Source organism: Meleagris gallopavo, chromosome 4 (genome assembly GCF_905368555.1).
Source record: "Meleagris gallopavo chromosome 4, MGAL_WU_HG_1.1, whole genome shotgun sequence".
NCBI lineage: Eukaryota > Metazoa > Chordata > Aves > Galliformes > Phasianidae > Meleagris > Meleagris gallopavo.
Genome location: NC_139407.1, coordinates 39,839,606 through 39,856,998, shown reverse-complemented (window position 1 = coordinate 39,856,998; position 17,393 = coordinate 39,839,606). Strand labels below are relative to the sequence as shown.

General features: G+C 42.0%; 2 protein-coding genes across 8 annotated transcripts in view; one reads left to right on the top strand and one right to left on the bottom strand.

Moving 5' to 3' along the window:
- Positions 1 to 1,435: 1,435 nt before the first annotated feature.
- TRMT10A (tRNA methyltransferase 10A) lies at positions 1,436 to 11,594 on the top strand. 5 transcript variants are annotated; one of them, XR_014883070.1, is made up of 8 exons: positions 1,436 to 1,594; positions 2,191 to 2,472; positions 3,212 to 3,374; positions 4,480 to 4,626; positions 5,098 to 5,172; positions 6,164 to 6,324; positions 7,817 to 7,922; positions 11,200 to 11,347. XR_014883070.1 is itself a non-coding variant. In XM_085222960.1 (8 exons), exons 2-8 carry the CDS (start codon positions 2,273 to 2,275, stop codon positions 11,352 to 11,354), a joined length of 921 nt encoding a protein of 306 aa, XP_085079086.1. In that variant the 5' UTR covers positions 1,436 to 1,594; positions 2,191 to 2,272; the 3' UTR covers positions 11,355 to 11,594. The 5 variants fall into 5 exon arrangements, 4 of the variants coding, with proteins under 4 accessions (XP_085079086.1, XP_085079085.1, XP_085079087.1 ...); XM_085222960.1 differs by having other exon boundaries at positions 4,555 to 4,626; positions 6,164 to 6,313; positions 11,200 to 11,594; XM_085222959.1 differs by having other exon boundaries at positions 6,164 to 6,313; positions 11,200 to 11,594.
- Positions 11,595 to 11,621: 27 nt separating this feature from the next.
- The window catches only part of C4H4orf17 (chromosome 4 C4orf17 homolog), a 23,484-nt gene continuing 17,712 nt past the window's right edge, over positions 11,622 to 17,393 (bottom strand). For all 3 annotated transcript variants that reach the window (XM_085222956.1, XM_085222957.1, XM_010710026.3), the window contains one exon: positions 11,622 to 16,815. In XM_085222956.1, the coding sequence (XP_085079082.1) occupies positions 16,631 to 16,815 (185 nt within the window). In that variant the 3' untranslated portion in view covers positions 11,622 to 16,630. The remainder of the gene's footprint in view (positions 16,816 to 17,393) is intronic.

Sequence of the window (17,393 nt, the reverse complement as noted above, 5' to 3'; positions counted from 1 at the left end):
GACACCCATGAAAAGGTCTTGCACCCACCAAAGTCCACTACAGGCAGACGTTGTGGGATCAGCCCTTTAACGGACACCTCACGCCATGCTGGCATATGTATTAGGGTCAAAGTATTACTGTTGCTGTACATTATCCAGAGTCCAAACAATAAAGCTCATATCTTTATATGACCTTATAAAACTAATGAGATTTCCTCACATTTTTCAGGGGTCAATAAAACATTTTTGTCTTCCCTTCACAAACGATGATGTGACGCTCATGGTTTTCAGCTCAAACCATGTGCACCAAAGCATCCGAGCCCATCTTTGTCATCCAGCTAGTGCTAGGGTTTCAGTGAGCAGTGCTCCCAAGACATCCTTCTTTCTGTTCTGGGGCAGGGAGAAAAACAGCCAAACCTAGTGTGTAAATCTAGATACTAATAGTAACATAATTGAGGTTTTAAATAGATGCGAGCAGAAGCAAATGCAAATCTGGTTATTTATAAAGTAATGCAGGAAATAATCACAAATGAAATCAAATATTACATCAAATATCCAGCATGAACAGCAGCTAAAGGTCAGCATCTTACAGTAGTGACCCCCTACAGTTCTGTGACTTTAATTTAGCCGTAGCAAACCTGAAACCAGCAGCAGGACTGGAAGAGTGTGTATATCTGGAACGAGTGAAACTTGAGACAAACACCGATGCACACGGAGAAGAGATGATGGCAGCACGCACTCTCCTGTTTGCTGCACGCACCTCATTAGCCAGAGGCAAACTGCTACCGGCACACAGACTTAGGCTGCCCAAATTGTGTTTTTCTCGTAATCCAAGGCTCCAGCATTAACTCCTGTGCCCGGACAGCGTCGTTCACAAAGTGATCAGGAGGGGAAGGAACGCTGTCCACGCGTTTTGGCACTAAGGGCGCAAGAGCCAGCTGGTGGGGGCTTTTATATACGTAGATATGGAGCTGGAAGGCGCATCTGCCCTGAGGAATGGCAGCGCTTAGAAGGACTCTGCTGCCCTCTGTGTGAACTCGCTAGTGCCATCAGAGCCATCCGATCAAGTTTTTCCGACTATATTTTGCTCCCTTCAATCCGCGGAGCCCACGCAGCTCCCCGGGCGGGAAGCAGCGCTTTTCCGACGGATCCTCCAAGGGCATCATAGGTCAAGGGCGGACGGCTTTAAACTCAAGGAGTAAAGATTTAGACTGGATGCCAGGGGGAAGTTATTTACTGAAAGTATGGTGAGGTGCCCAGGCTGCCCATGGAGGCGGCGGATGCTCCGTTCCTGGGGGGCTTCAGGGCCGGACTAGGGAGGCTCTGAGCAGCCCGATCTGCCGTTGACTAGCGGCTGGCAACCCTGCCCGCGGCTGGGGCGCTGGAACTTGATGATTCCTGAGGTCCCTTCCAACCCAAGCGGTTCGACGGCTCTACGATTCAGCGCCGCGCCCCCTGCGACGCCCCGGGGGCGGCGGTGCGGTGACCGCCGGCAGCACGTGACGGCCGCCCGTAGCCCGCTGGGATTTGAAGTCGCGGCGGGCGGGGAGGGCGCGCGCGTGCGCTCGAGAGGCCGTTGCTCCTCCGAAGGCCTGGCGCGTGGGGCGGCGCGCGGGTACGTGGGGGTCCGCGCGCGCCGCGGCCGTTAGCCCTGAGGGGAGCGCGCGGGGAGCCGGGGGGCGGGGCGGAGAGGAAGGGGGAGATGGCCGCCTGTCGGTGGGCCCGGTGAGAGCCCTTTCAGCCGCCTGCAGCGCGCGGCTGTAGGCATCGCCTCTGGGGAAGTCCTGGGGGCGGCGGTGAAGAGCCTGGCGAGGTATGTGATGGCTGGGGGGCGTGAACAAAGATACGAACATACGTGTGTGTGTACAGATGTGTATCTGTGCGGGTGCGTGCGTGAGAGCCCTCAGGAAGCGGCCAGGTGAGCGCCGGGCGCCGGTGCTGCGGGCGGGGCTGTGCCGCCGAGCGGCTGCTCTTCTTGGGCCTCGCGCCCCGGTACCCCCGGGTGACACGGCGCTGTCGGTTAGCTGAAGTAACTAAATACCTCTGACGGCGTGCAGCCCGGCTCTGGTGCTTTATGTGTTATTAACCTGGCTTTAAGCAAACCGAAAAAGGCACTCTGTTTTTTATGATAGATGTTCATTAGAATGGTGTTCGTTCTGACTGAACTTATTGTTAATAGCTTTCTAGTGACTACTCTCTTGTATCTTACAGAACTGGTGAGATTAGAAATTGTTTTTTCATGAAATATTTATCACGCGGATGAGATTCAAGTCAGTAAGCCAGCCAGAAGCTAATGTCATCGGGAACACCAACAGAAAGCACCATGCCCCCTGATGCACCTGAGGTGGAAGCAAAGGCGAAGTCATGTGACAGGCAAGTAGAAAGACCAGAGGAAGGCACAGGCAAAACAGAATGCCTCGAGCCCATGTCCAAGAGGCAAAGGAAGAAACTACTGAAGCAAAAACAGTGGGAAGAGCAGAAGGATCTCCGAAGGTATGGTTCACTAAATGGTTTTCTTAGGATTGTGTGTGCCTGTTTGTTGTGATAGTCGTAACGTGTTAGCAGAATCTGTGCATAGATAGCTTTAGCAAATCAGGGCTCTTGAACCAGTTTTTTCCTATACTAGGTTTAAAGCAGTAGTCACAGTCTGTTCCATCTGAGCATGAAGAAGCTGTAAAGGTAAGCATTTTTTCCATGCTAGAAGTGTTCCTCAGCTTGAAGCAGTAGGAGGAGGGCTTCAAAATTGCATGTTACTAGCTTGTCAGGAAGGAGGATGTGCCTTTTCTTGTTGCTGGCAGATCTTGCAAAGCACTAGGTTGATTTTTTTTGTTGTTTTCTTTTTTTTTCTCTTTTGACACATGAAATGCTGTACTGCTAGTTACATGGACTTACCTGTGAAAATGTTTTTGGACAATGGTGAGGTGTATTCTTCTGTGGGAAGAAGCATATCTGGGCAGAAGTCCTGACTCAGAATACCTTTAAGTCCACAAAGCTCTTGCTGTTGCTTTCGTTTGAATCACAGATATCTATCTTTGTATGTATATCTAGAACTTCACAAGCAGAGTCGGGGTATCGGTTTCATAGTTCTGTTGGCACAGATGCGAGCAACAGAGAGAAGTTAAATTACCACTGTTATGGGCCATCCATCTTTATCACATTGCATTTATGTGCATAATGTGCACCTCAGCAGCACCTCTTTATCAAAGATTTATCTGTTTGTTTATTTGTGTAGGCAGAAACGAAAAGAAAAACGCCAGAAGAGAAAATTAGAACGTCAGTCAAAATCAGACACCAGTAACGAAGGGAATGACAGAAAGCGTATGCGAAGGAAAGTTGTTCCCAGCACGCTTCGCCTCATAGTGGACTGCAGCTTTGATGACTTGATGGTGCTAAAGGTAAATCAAATTTACCCGTCAAATACAAATGTTGGAAGATACTCCAGTTGCAGTGTTGATGCAATATCAGAGCAGATAGTAATGGATAGTTAGCATTTTTCAGATTGTAATGACTCCTAGAACTGCTCATGTCAGTTGCAGACATTTTCAGGGTTTAGAATGTACCTTTATGTAGCTTGCTGAAGATTATGATCACATTCACGGAGATGTGGTGAGTTGGTTTGATTCCATAAAACAGGAATATAGAAACAGTTTGTGCAGTCTGTTCTCTATGAAGCTGTATGCAATTCTGCTTCAAAGTGGTTTTGCTAGAAAGGTTGTAAATGCCACATCCAATTATCTGCGAGGCTCCCAGCAGTGTTAGAGAGGTTCTGTGGAAATTAGAACTCTTAGCATTATGAGGATACTGAGATTTTTCTTAGGTACACCAGAAGTGGTTTGGACAGGACGGCACAATTGAGCCCATTTCTAAAATCCTAGAGTGGATTATATTTAAAAAAAAAAAAAAAAAAAAAAAAAAAAAGGGAGCTATGTTCACAGGAGAGGTAAATATGAGAAAGATCAGCCATGGTACCCAGCCACTGGTCAAGACACTTGGTCTGCCGTTTTGAGATCAGAACAGCTTTACCCCTACAAGGAACATGCGTTACTTTGCAGCCTCATGTATGAGTGCAGCCTGCAGTGTCTAAGGCAGACCTCTCCCCTTGCTTTTACCCTGAGCCTTTCTACTGCTCTGACTTCACTGTCCTGCAAGACTGCGAGAATTCGAGCTTTTGCAAAGCCCATCTGGCTGCTTTTTGACTGCAATGTGGAGCATGCGTAGCACTGACTGAGTGTTGCGGTGTGGCAAATCTCATTGATTCCTGAGATTAATTTTGAATGTTTAAATGTGTATTTGAATATCAGTGATTTTATTTTGTTTGTTTCCTTGAGCAACGCAAATCAAGCACGTGCATAGAGGTGTTTAAATGCGGAAAATGTATGTTTCCATGTCAGCAGAATCCCTTCACAAAGGCTGTTCCTTCTGTCAGGGTCTGATGTCCGATGTCCGCTCTCTGTCAGCAGTCACTTTTGCCAGTTAAAAGCCTCCTTTTTCTCTCTTTAGCTTCTGGCTCATGGTAAAGCATTTTGTGGTGGTCTGTCTGAAGGACTATGTAAAAACAAATTGTGTTGTATACAGGATGTTAAGAAGCTTCACAAGCAAATTCAGAGATGTTATGCAGAAAATCGCAAAGCATTCCATCCTGTGCAGGTATGTTGAAACAAACTAAGTACTGACTGTATTGTCACATACGAAGTGTGTGAAAAAGACAGTTGCAACACAAGTGGACATTTAAAAAAAAAAAAAAAAAAAAAATTTGTTTTTTTAATAAAAAAACTACATCTATTTTAGCTGATGAATTTTCAACCCAAAAGTTATAAAAATACACACACAAAAAAAGTATGTGGCTGTTGGTGCCGTGCCGGATACTGGTGTGCCACTAAAGCAGCGTTGATAGTCAGTTCTGTCTATGACACACACAAAGGTGGAAAAAAGGGACTGTGTGTATTTCTTTGTTTCTAACTGCATGAGTGTGGTCTTAGCACCACTACCACTTTTAACTAGATGGTAAGAACATTTTAGCTAATGCTTAAGAGAAAAAAAAAAAAATTGTACAGTGGGGAAACAAATAGACTTTTTAACAATTTAGCAGTGTGTATCTTTCATTTGTTCTTGTCAAAGTTTTACTTGACCAGCCATGGAGGACAGCTGAAGAGCAATATGAATGAAAATGACAAAGGATGGGTCAACTGGAAGGTGAATATTTGACTATTTCTATAAGAACGGAAAAAAAAAATCTTCATTACAATTGTTAGCTAAGTTATGTATTGTGAAGGACCAGTGCTTTATATATATTATATATAAATATAATTTTTTTCTGCGACTTCAGAGTAATATCATGTTAAAGTGAGGCTCTTTGTGCTCTACAATAATATAACTTAAGTCAAGGAGTGTTTGTCTTGAATCTAGGTGGTTTTTTTTTTTTTTTTTGCTTTAAACTCTCCAAACACGCAATCTTCACTTGTTCTTGAACAGATACTGTTCTCTGATGGACTGCTTGATGTAGGCAGTTCTGACAGTCTCTGTTTTGGCAGTGCTCTTTTTGTTTTTTATTTTTAGTTTTTTATTGGGAAGAGTACTGCTTTGAAATAATGAGGTGATTCCTCATTTCACTTCTGTTATATCACCTCTCAATATTGAAGTGTTCTTTAGAGAAATGGCTTGACACAGTATCATGTTGGTTTTCCTTGTGACTCCTGTTAAACAAGCATTCCAGCAAATAGGAACACTTTGTGTGATTGAAGGGTGGTTCCACTTGGAGCAGATTTTGTGTGATCGCCAGTTTGCAAAGGCACAGAGTAAACCTCTCATATCAAATCCTAACAAGTACTGTTAGCTTAGTTAGCGTTTGCATCCGTTTTTGCTCTTTTGGAAAGGTGGTCTTGAAAATGATTGGGATCCCTGTGGGACATAAGGTAACACTTGAAGGGAATCACAAGAACTTAAGGTTTTGCAGAGTTCTTTTGGTGTTTCAGAAAGTTTCTCAGTGACTGTTTTACACGCCAGTGCTTTTGGGAGCTATGGTGGGTCTGTGGATCAATCATGGAGTATGCAATCTGTACTATGGGATGTAATGAAACGTGAATGAGGGGCATAAAGTGACTCTTATTTTTGCTGGTTCAGTCTTGGGTCTGTAAAGATTGCCCAGCAAGTCGTCAGTTAAATGTAACTTTTTAAACTCTTTTAGGATATCCAAATTAGAACAGAGCACTACAGCGAACTAATAAAGAAAGAAGACCTGGTGTACCTCACCTCAGATTCCCCAGATGTTCTCAGTGAGCTGGACGAGAGGAAGGCTTATGTGATTGGAGGACTGGTGGATCATAATCACCACAAGGTAAATTGTGGGTATGTTTCTTCTTTACAGTTCTTCTATTCATGTCTTGTTTTACATAAATAATGCACACATATAAACTAACAAAAATAAATAATAAGAAAAGGTTTTCAAAAAAGATTTCATTAAAAATTTGTTGCAGAAAAGAGAAAATAAAACTTGTGGTGGGATCAGTGACTTGTGTTCCAGAGTGCAGACGTGCTGAGGCCTCTTAGGATTTAATCTTTTCATTTTAAATATAGGAATGGAATTCATAACACTGCTCAGCTTACCGAGGGCCATGTTTTCAGGCAGAAGGGTTTGGTTTCTGTTCATGCACTTGTGTGTGTGGTTTTATGTGCCCAAAAATAGATGAAGAGCAGCACTTGAATCTTGAATGTCCTTTTCTAATGAGTTTGCTTGTCAGGAGAATTTAGTGAAGTAATGCAAATGCCTGAGAGATCTGGTTCCATAGCTGCACATGGGACTGTGCTGTGTGAACCTGGAAAGTCATGGAGAATGCAGCTGGGAAATAAAAGCTCTTTTTGTGTGCTTTTGTTCCCATTACTTGTTCCTGCTTTTCTTCAAAGAAACCTCGATGTCATTTCTGGTGACGTGTTGAGTCTTAAGATTCATTCTTTTTTTTTTTTTTTTTTTTTTTTAGCATCACAAATGACACTAAAACAGTCCACAGTTAACTAAACTAAAGCAAATCCCTAAATCCCTTATGGTCATTATGATACAAGTGGTTACTCACTTGTACAGGAACTGTTGATCACAGTCTGATTGATCACCTGAGGCAAGCAGTGAGTCAGCCGTGGGAGCACAGGTGAAGGTAATTCACCTGTGCTACCAGGAAGGGGTGGAGCCTGGCTGCACCTCTTCTAGACCCCATTTAAGGACTGACTGCCACTGAGAAAGTCTCTCTCTGGAGATTGCTCCTTGTGGAGTTTACTGCAAGCCTACAATACCAGTGAGCTTTTTCATTTATTTTGATTATCTTTCCACTGTGATAATCTTATTAAGTCTAACATCTGTATACTTACTGATTTTACATCTTACCAAGGCTAACCTCTATATACTTATTGACTGTACACACTTTCCAGAACTTGTTTGTTTCTCAAGTACTGAATTTGCTTTTTTTTTTTTTTTCCACCTGTATTTCTTCCTCAAAAAAAAATACCTGGTTACCTTAAACTGAGTAACTTTGTGCTTAAGCTCAGGCTTGCCTTTGAAACAGGCTGTGCCTGGTATGTTCTAGACCTGTATGACCAGGTCTTGTTTGCCATCCTTCTGACCATACATCATAGGAGTGACATGTATTTGAGGTGGCATGTTTTCCAGAGGTAACTCTTGAAGCAGATACTGTCTTATCTGGATAGTTCTCTATTTTTAAATATCTTCTACAGCAGTAGTGAGGCAGTACTGGTGAGACTCTGGACAGAAAATGATGCTTGTAATCTTATCTGTTTGTGCTGATATGGAATTGTGGTACTCAGTCCAGTTGTTTTTATGCCTTTCCTCCAGGGAATTACTTATAGAAAGGCTGTAGAGCAAGGAATTGGTCATGCACAGCTCCCTCTGGGAAACTTCGTGAAGATGAACAGTCGGAAAGTGTTAGCAGTCAATCATGGTAAGTTCTAAAATACTGAATGATTGCGCTGTTACAGAATATACCTGCAAAATTCTGAGTCTGAAACCTCAGAATGTGCGCTACAGTGAAAACATCCTGTTCTTAGTGTGCTGGTACTTCTTGAATCTAATTGCCTTTGGGATACAGTAGTCATAACCTTTAAGTATTTTATGTGTGGGAAAATACAAAAGTAGCTAAGGAAGTGCCTTATCCACTGAGAAGTGCACCTTCTGTTCTCTTTACCTTGTCCCATGATTAATTTTGGCATTACTACCACCCCAGCCTTATTTCTAGACTTAGTGGATAAGTGAGTAAAACGTTGAAAACCGTTTTGTGTATTTTATTCCATTGGAGGTTAAGAATGTGATCTTTTTTTCATGTCTTCTGACAGCTTTGTACAGGTGTCACTGCTTAGGTACCTGTATGCTGACCTAGTTTGATTAAGCAGTACTCTATCTGCTGAGTTTTTCATAATTGCATTTTTACCTAGCTTCCTCGTTTTGGTTGAAGTATACAATTATGCTTGACAAAGTCTTGATGCCTTCTAGTCCTCCTGTTCTGTTATTATTTTTCAGTGTCATTTAAAAAAAAAAAAAAAGCACAGAAAACAGGGGCTACACAGACCATTATGGGAATTTCTTAACATGGCATATGAGTTTTCATTTTGCCTCACTTCATGTTCATTTATTTTATTTGTCTTGCCTTGTGTCAAGTTTGTTATATTATTAATGTGTTGCATGGTAACTTTAATTTCATGAGAGGCCAGTGATTGATGAGATGCACATTTGCATGATAATAAAGAATATTTAAACATAAAGGAAATAGTTTCTAAAACTTAATCTTTAAGTGTTCTTTATATAGGCACTAGCAAATCTTCGTGCCACTTATTAGAAGTTCTGCTATCTGTAGAGTTTTATTGGAGAATTTTTCTGCTCGGTCTTATACTGACCTCTAGTGTCAGCATTTTTGGAGGCTGCCTTATGTGGAAAAAAAAAAAGATCACTTATATTCTGATGTTCGTTTATTTGTTTTATGATATCGTGCACGTTTCTTGTGCTAGACTTCTAGGCACCTGATTTTGCTGCAGTTTAGTTGCTGGGATTTCATACTGTGTGGGATTGCATTCCCGTACTCTTCTAAAATATTTTCAGATCAGAGTTGAAAAACACATAACACACAGACCATTTGTGAGGTAAAGGTTCTGCTATGACAGTATTTTGCTTAAGGATTTTAGGCAAGAATAATTCCACCACTGCCAAAAGTGGAGGGATGTTATGGTTGTAATTATAGCCCTGGTCCATACTGTAACCCCAGTAACACAAGCTAAATTTAAAAAAGACAGTTTTCAAGGGAAATGCTACTAGATATGAAGAAGATGAACAGGATCAAGCTGTCTCTCAAGTCTCATATAAATTTTGTGCATTTTCACTGAGATTTTTTTGTTGTCCTGAGAACACATCTTGTTGCTTTTGCTCACCATTTCTGTTTTGGTTAATTTGACATCTGGGTGCCTGCTCTCAGTGCAGGGATTGAAGCTAGAAGACCAGAGCATGGGATAGATGAGACTGTAGGACCTGCCTGGTCCCTATGGAACTGCTTTTAATAGTGGTGAATTTGAAAAATCTCACAGAAGAAACTCTTTATTAATTGTCTTGTCAGTCTTTGAAGCACTTAAATTGAACGGGGCCCTCTGGTGGTGAGAAATCGCTAGCGTTGTTAACAGTCGAGTCCATATGCTGCTTTTCATTTATTTGCTTATTTATACCTTTTATTGGGATGGTGTCTCTGTATACTTCTACCAGTGGTTCAGAGCCTGCATGTTATAATGGCATGAGGCACACAAATATCTGTTCAGGTTTCTATGCCAAGGCAAATTCATTTTAGCGTATGTTACAGTGCCATGTTACGTTCCAGTCTGTGGTGATGTCTATTAACTGTTCACATTGTCTTTTCCCATCCTTGCTGAATGCTTTTGTTGCTATTGCAGCGTATCATTGAAGCCTCTGTTGCCCTGTTGAAGCCTCTCTCTTTCCATTGGTTCTAATTTTACTGTATCAAGTTCCAAAGCAATGGTGTTCCTTGTATTCTTGTTTCTTGAGCAGCCATTTTTGCCACAGGTGGTTTCTGGAGTAACTTAGAGTGGTCTTTATGTAGTGGTACGATCTTTGAAAGCACTGCAAAAGTATGACCTCTCGAGGTGAATAACCTGCTCGGTAAAATGGCCATCTATGTCAGTGTCACACTGTCCTGTAATCTGGGCATCCTGGCAGGCTGTCTGGGAAACCTGGATCTAGGAAACATCTAGTAAATGTGATGCTTTTCTGTATCCTGACTCTCAGCATGAGATCTGTGCAGTTCCTCCCTTATAGCTCCTCCGATCCTTTCTCATATGGAACATTTGCACTGGGTGCTTTTTTAAGTCTCCCTTCTCAAATGGTGTTAGCACTATTTCTGTAGCCTCAAACTTGAGGAACCACCTGTGCACTCCAGATTTGTTAGCTATGTCTGGTTTATCTATGAGCCATAGGGCTGCCTCCTGCCTTCCCTGCTGCTGCAGAGCTGCAATTTACGTTAAGAGTTTTTTGGGGGGGGCAGCCTGAGATTTTTCTAAATAAGAATTTGCTGATTACATTTGCATTTAATGCACTTTGGAGCATTCCCTGTCAACCAGGGAAAATTGTGGGAGGTGAAACAGGAAGGAGTTGGGTAAAGGTTACGGTTAGTATAATAGCAATAGCAAGAAGTTTGTATTATTAATGCTTGCTGAAAGGAGGAGTAATGAGAGTTTTTGCTTTAAGCTCAGATTTCATCAGTTAAAGTGGAAGAGAAAGATAATGAGGTTATAGTAGGTTTTAGGAAGACTTGGGACTGTCTTTGTGTTTTAATTTGGGAGGGAAGCAATGTCATTGTTGAGGCGCATCCACAGGAGTGTTCCTTTCTAACATGGGGAAGGTGTTAATGCTAGTATAGAAGGCACTTGTGAGATCTGAAGGACTGGATGGACATTCCTCTGTCCCTCAGAGAAATCAATTCAAAGTGGAGCAACTACAGAAAAGTGTTGCTGTAGTAACTGAGAGACTATAGAGACCAGAGACTGAAAGTGCTTTGCTTTAAACTGCAGCAGTTTCAGAATTGCCACTTCTGCTTCTTCCTTCACTTCCTTGGCTCTACCCAAATGCATGTAAATGTCTGTAAAAAATGGATTTGGAGCTGTGTTCCTATCAGTACTTCAGTTTCTTTCTTGTAAAAGAGTTGATAGTGTTTCTTAACGTTGCAGTGTTTGAAATCATCCTCGCGTACCTGGAGAAGAGAGACTGGAAGGAGGCCTTTTTCAGTGTCTTGCCACAGCGGAAAGGGGCAGTTCCATTGGGAGAAGCCCAACATGCTCTATCTGAGAAAGAAGGGGAAGACAATGACACAGACAGCAACTAGCCTGCAGAATAAGAAGATGGGAACGATGAGACATGCAGTTTGTGGGATAACACTGAGACACGAAACAGTTAAGCTCTGAAGATCATCTGCCCTTGTGATAATTGTCTCAACGCTTGGTAGCTTCGGAGTTGGGTCAAAGTTGTTCTTGGACAGAAAGGGTAAAAACAAATGCAGCTTTTATCCTGAAACTTCTATATTAATAGCTTTAAAAAAAAAAATAAATGAATAGTAAATGCAGAATTTATTTTGTTTACCAAGGAAGCTATGTTATTTATGTGTTTTTTTTTTTTTTAATAATTGTTTGGGTATATTACCCAAAATACTTAATCACTGTTTTAATGTGTGCATTCATCTCTGTTTCAGTTCTAAGCAATGAATTACAAATAATCCTGTGACCTCAAAACCTGTACCACTAGTGCCTGTTGCAAGGCGTTCATTTAAAAATAGAAATAACTCTGATTTTCCTGAGCATCTCAACAGACAGTCACAAGCAACTGGGTTGCCTTTATCAGCTGAGCCACTCCAACTTATACCCCTGATTTTAGTTAGTTGTGGTCAGAGGAGGAAATACAAGTGTGGGGTCAAGCCATTGCTTAATGCTTCAGTTTGAGTAAATGGTTGTCTGCGTACATGCAAAGCATGTGCCTTGGCTGGCGTGTGATACATTTGTTGGTGCATGTGCAGTGAGTTCAGGTGACATGATCACTTCTTATATGTTGATCATCGTAGTAAGATTTAACCTGCAGTGCCAGAATAATACTAGAAGTCAGGATCTCTTAGTTACAAATCTTATTCTTCAGCTTCAGTATACCTGGGTTTTTTTGGTTGTTTGTTTTGTTGTTTTTTTCCCCATTATGTTAACTGTGTTGTCTGTCAAGTGCTTTGCTTTTTTTTTTTTTTTTTTTCCCTTTTAAAGCCACAGTTTCTGTCTTGGCTGGAAGCTGTAAACCAGTTTGTTGGTGCTTTTTCCAAGTTCAGAAATGGACACTTTGGAGGTGTGGCTTTGCTTCTCACCTGTGAGAATGTGCCCCATTCCCTCTGTTTGTAGTGGCTGTCCAAGTAGCTGCTGGGGCATTTTGGAATGTGAGAAAGTATGGCTCTCACACTGATTGCTGAAGAGCTAAAACCCACCTTACTGTGACTGCTTGTCTCTGCTGACCTGGAATCAGAGGAGATGCAAATGTGACTTTATATCTGTATTTCTCCCTCTGTTATTGCTTTTTAATTGAGAATGGAAGTGGGATCCCTGCAGAGTCCTCATGGTCCCTAAAGGGTTGGCAGCGAAGTGGTCGTGACTTCCTAAACCTCTCCGTATACTTCTAAAATAACCACAGAAAAGTTTCTTCTTTTGAAGGGGTGGCTTTTTTTCCTCAAGTAGTTCTTGGTTTAGTTTTGTTAGGCTACATAAGAACGTGATTTCTTTTGTTCCAGCAAGGTTAGCTTCTTAATAAAAGCACTGCTGGTATTATATCTGTAACAAGAGCAGTGTAAGTGTGCCCATTATTTATTATACTGAGTTTTGATGAAACTTTGTAAAACATTGAAATTACAATGAAGTACATCTTTACAGCTGAGGCACTGCATGCTAATGTACATAGCACCTATTAAACCTGGTATAAGACTCTTCGGTCTCTTGAAGGTTTTTTTTAAGACTTATTTCATAGATGTGCCTCATTTAAGAGACAAAGTGAGGACTCTCAAGAGTTTTTGCTTTGTGGAAGTGCAAAATGGTAGGATGGGCATCTGTTGACATCCGTGGGAGAAGCGTCCTGAGTAGCGTTGGTCTTGTTCTGTATTTCACTTGGATGTGTACGTTGTCCTTCTATATTTTCTATATTTTCCAGTTTCCCTGAATGTTTGACTGCCCCTGTGAAAAAGAGCATGGGCTTCCCAGGTAGTACATCTTAGTACCTTGTTGCTCTGCAGTGGCGAGCAGGAAACAGTCAAGTGATTTAAAAAAAATCATGGGATTTGTGAGAAATTGTAGGACTTTAAGCGTGGCTTCCAAGCTGCTTGAATTGCATCCTGTAATATACATGGCGGGCTTCTGACAGCTGTGCTGCAGGCATGACAGCAAAATTACTCATGGGAGGCTGGACATATCACTTAGAGAAAGCTGCCTAAACACCAGTAATGATTCCAGCTGTTAAAAATGAGAGATGGCCACTGCTATTTCAGGTCCAAGTTAATCCCCAGTAAGGGACAGGTATCCTGAGATCTGAACTGAAGGCAGTGAACGATGAGTGCCGTCAGCTATTTGTTGAGTGAGTAAGTTACATAATAAAGATACTCAAATGTATTAGAATAATGAGGTTTTTTTTTTTTTTTCAGAACTGCTTATTGAAATAGTTTTCAATGACTGCATAGTTTTTTTTATTTCCTGAAAACTCTGAAAATTTGTCCATATTTAGTTATTGCAGTGAAGTGTGTAACTTTTCTGTTTGAACTCGCACTGCAGAGATATATTGAGCGGGCCCAATCTGCAGCGACAGTGTAACCTCTCTGAAGAGGAATGGAAATAAATACATTCAGGGGAGATTGGTTTGCAACCCGAGTAGTTCATGAAGCATTTAGAATCTTCTCAGTAACAGAGGATGGTTCCAAAAGGCTGTAGACTCCCAGCTGTTGGTGGTAAGAACAAACGATAGTTCTGAAGATGAGGCATCTAATTTTATTACAGGACAAAGAAATGCAGCTGCCTCACCAGAATAGTCTTTCAAGGATCTCTGTCCTTGCTATGCCTTGGTGTTTGTAAGAATCTGTTTCAGCTCTTCCTGTTAGAGAATCTACATCATCAATAGAGCAGGCAGGTAAGACCAGGGAAGGAGTCAGAACAGGTGCACAGCATGACTGGGTAACACTTGTATTAGGCTGTAGCCTGTTGATCTGGTGTGACTTTTGCCAATCTTTATCCTCTAAACATAAATAACTTTTATTCTAGTCTTAAGGTTTACACATTGAAACTTGTTTGTCTTTTATGCTCGCAGCCCAGGTGGCCAACTGTATCCTGGGTTGCATCAATAGGAATATGGCCAGCAGGTTGAGAGAGGTGATTCTGCCCCTCTACTCTGCTCTTGTAAGACCTCACCTGGAGTTCTGCATCCAGTTCTGGGGCCCCCAATAGAAGAAGGATGGGGAGCAGGTCCAGAGGAGGGCTGGAAGATGATCAGAGGGCTGGAGGACCTGCCATGTGAGGACAGGCTGATAGAGCTGGGGCTCTTGAGCCTGAAGAAGAGAAGGCTCTGGGGGGAACTTATAGTGGCCTTCCAATACCTGAAGGGGGCCTACAGGAAAGCTGGGGAGGAACTTTTCATAAGGCCATGTAGTGACAGGAAGAAATGAAATGGCTTTAAACTGGCAGAGGGTAGATTTAGACTAGATATTAGGAAGAAATTCTGTACCGTGAGGGTGGTGAGATGTTGGAACAGGTTGCCCAGTGAGGTTGTGGATTCCCACCCTTTGGAGGTGTTCAAGGCCAGGTTGGATGGGGCTTTGAGAAATCTGGTCTAGTGGAAGGTGTCTCTGCCTGTAGCAGGGGGGGTTGGAGCTAGATGATCTTAAAGATCCCTTCCAACCCAAATCATTCTATGATTCTATGACTTTCCTAGATGGGTAAAGCACCTTTGAGGGAGATTTGTTTTGGACATCTAGCAAAAGTAGTAGCCTATGGCTTTGAAGGGAGATATCTTTGAAGGTGCAGTTGATTAAAACTAACCTTGCAAACTGTCTCACTTACTGGCTCTAACGTGTTTGCTTAGTAGCCTGCCAGCTTCATAGAGGGATGTAACTGTGCTTTTGAAAAGCTGTGCTAACCTTGCTTTCATTCTGATTCTATTCAGTAATGAGTCTCCAAGGTCTCTGAGATTTAATTAAGCTTTTCAGGCTCAACACAGCGTGATGCTAAGAGACAGCTGATAAGAAACATTTAGGGCAGAGATTTACATAGAATTAAGGCAATGTGAATATGGCCCAGAAGTACACACACAGATATTGTTACTGTTCACTTGATGTATGGTCACTCAGCCCTGCTGTTCAGTTTTGCTGCTATTTGGTTTCCACCTCTTCTGTAGTGTTATTACCTGAGACACAAGGGAAACTTCAAAGCACCGTAGAAGAGAAGGGGTTCGTCTTGTACAGTATAATGCTTGTCAACTCCTCCCATTTGAAGCTCTGCTCCCATTTACCCAGCCCTACAGGCTAATACTGTTGGACAGCTGTAGGGAAACGATATGCCTAACATATCCCAGAAACTGATGCTCATTTAAATCGTTTGTACAAATGAGTTTCTGCATCTGTGGTATGAGTTGGCAAGTACACCTGAGCAATAATTGTTCTGTGCAAGTGGCTTTTCGCTGGCTGCTCGCAGAGCTGGGCACCCAGGTCACAGTGTGCTCCTGTCCTGCAAAGAGAAGTGGGAGTGGAGGAGGTAGCTGTTATGGTAGAAATGATTGGACATGATGACGGGCTGTTAGAGGAGTAAGCTAAGCACTGCTCAGAGCTAAACTCCTTTTTCCATAACATGCTAACAATTTCTCTCTTTCTCTCCTTTCCCAACAAACAGGCAGTTCTTTTGAAAGAGCCTGTTTTCACTAAATTTCTCTTTCTCTAAAAAATCAATAGAACTGTAGCTTGTTTATCAGCATGCTTTGGTTTTGTGAGAATGAATTGGCAGAGATGTGTTCAGATAAAATCTAATTCTTCTGCTTTCACGGTTCACCTGACCTAAGAAAGGTCCAGGTATTTTTCTGTCTTTATTGGCCTACATTTCAGTGGCTTGAGGTTTGCATGGTAGTTTTCATGTTTGGTTTGCCCCACGTGCTGCAGATACTAAAATCAATCTGTGATGCTTCTCTGTTAATAATGGGAGATATGGAAGTACACAATGGTTTGCTGTGAGGTAGGCATCTGAAGTCACTGCAGTCACTGAGTTTGGGAACTCAGGGTCTTTTTTTTTTTTTTTAAAGTGGTGACCCTCTCCTTGTCTCATTATGCCTGTGACTGTCGAGAATTAGAATAACAAGAGTTATTTGTGCAGGCCTAGGTGGGTCATGCAAAAACACAAATCTGATACTGAAAAGCATTGCCTCTGCCTTTTTCCATTTAGCTTACTTCACATGTACCTATGCAGCATGATTTGAAAGCCAAATGTAATGAGCAGAAAATAATTTTAAAAGGGAATCTGAACAATTTCTTTACATTTGTTCTAATTTTTATATCTGTAAGTGCTAAGAGTATGCATTTCTGTATGTGAAAATGACTTGCAGCTACTTTAATGGCTATGAAGATGTGGGCCTCCCTTGGGAGGGGGCTATCTGTTGTTTGGCTTGCTGCAGGGCAGCATTCAAGGGCACGTCTTTTTGTTTCCATTGCCAGCCATGGCTCTTCTCTGGAGATGATGTGTCTGCATGTGCTGGACCTCTGTTTCTCAGCTTTGAGAACAAAATACGGTCTTTATCCATTTCTGGAAAACATTTTGAAAAAGAAAGCAGTACGTTACCAGGCTAGGCTTAGAATTTTGGTAGACACTTGAGAAAGGACGCCTCTTCCATGTCTCCAAAAGCACTTTGAAGGAGAAATTGATGCTTCAAAGGTTTTTTCTTTTGTCCTTATTCTTATAAAAGATCATCCTTCCCTACTCCTTCAGTAAGGTTAGTAACAGCAGTACATGCGTTGGAGCTGCTGTGAATGCTTTGTTAAAATGATCAGGCATTTAGGTACTGACTTTTGTTGTCGCTTTATGTTTCACAAGGGATACAGAGAGGCACTGGTGGGTTCTGTTGGGAGTTCCAGTAATGTTTGTTTCCCTTGGCTGGCTAGAAACTCAAAAGGGGGCTTTGGTAGCTGAAAAAAATCTCAAAGTGAGATTTTTGGCTGCAAAGAGGCAGGGAGATGCATTACATGCTGGCAAATTCCAGTTTGTTAACAGAAAGAGTTTCAGCCTATGTGAAACTCCTAAAAGGAGATTTTAGAGAGAGAAGGAAGAAATTAAATCTGTACCTCCTGCTGCTATGATTTTTCCAGCAACATGCAGATGCTGTT

Coding starts and splice junctions, on each gene's coding strand:
- TRMT10A (XM_085222959.1), top strand. CDS start 2,273: ATGTCATCGGGAACACCAACAGAAAGCACCATGCCCCCTGATGCACCT. Junction 5,173..6,163: donor AAGGATGGGTCAACTGGAAG/GTGAATATTTGA, acceptor AAACTCTTTTAG/GATATCCAAATTAGAACAGA. Junction 7,923..11,199: donor AGTGTTAGCAGTCAATCATG/GTAAGTTCTAAA, acceptor TTAACGTTGCAG/TGTTTGAAATCATCCTCGCG.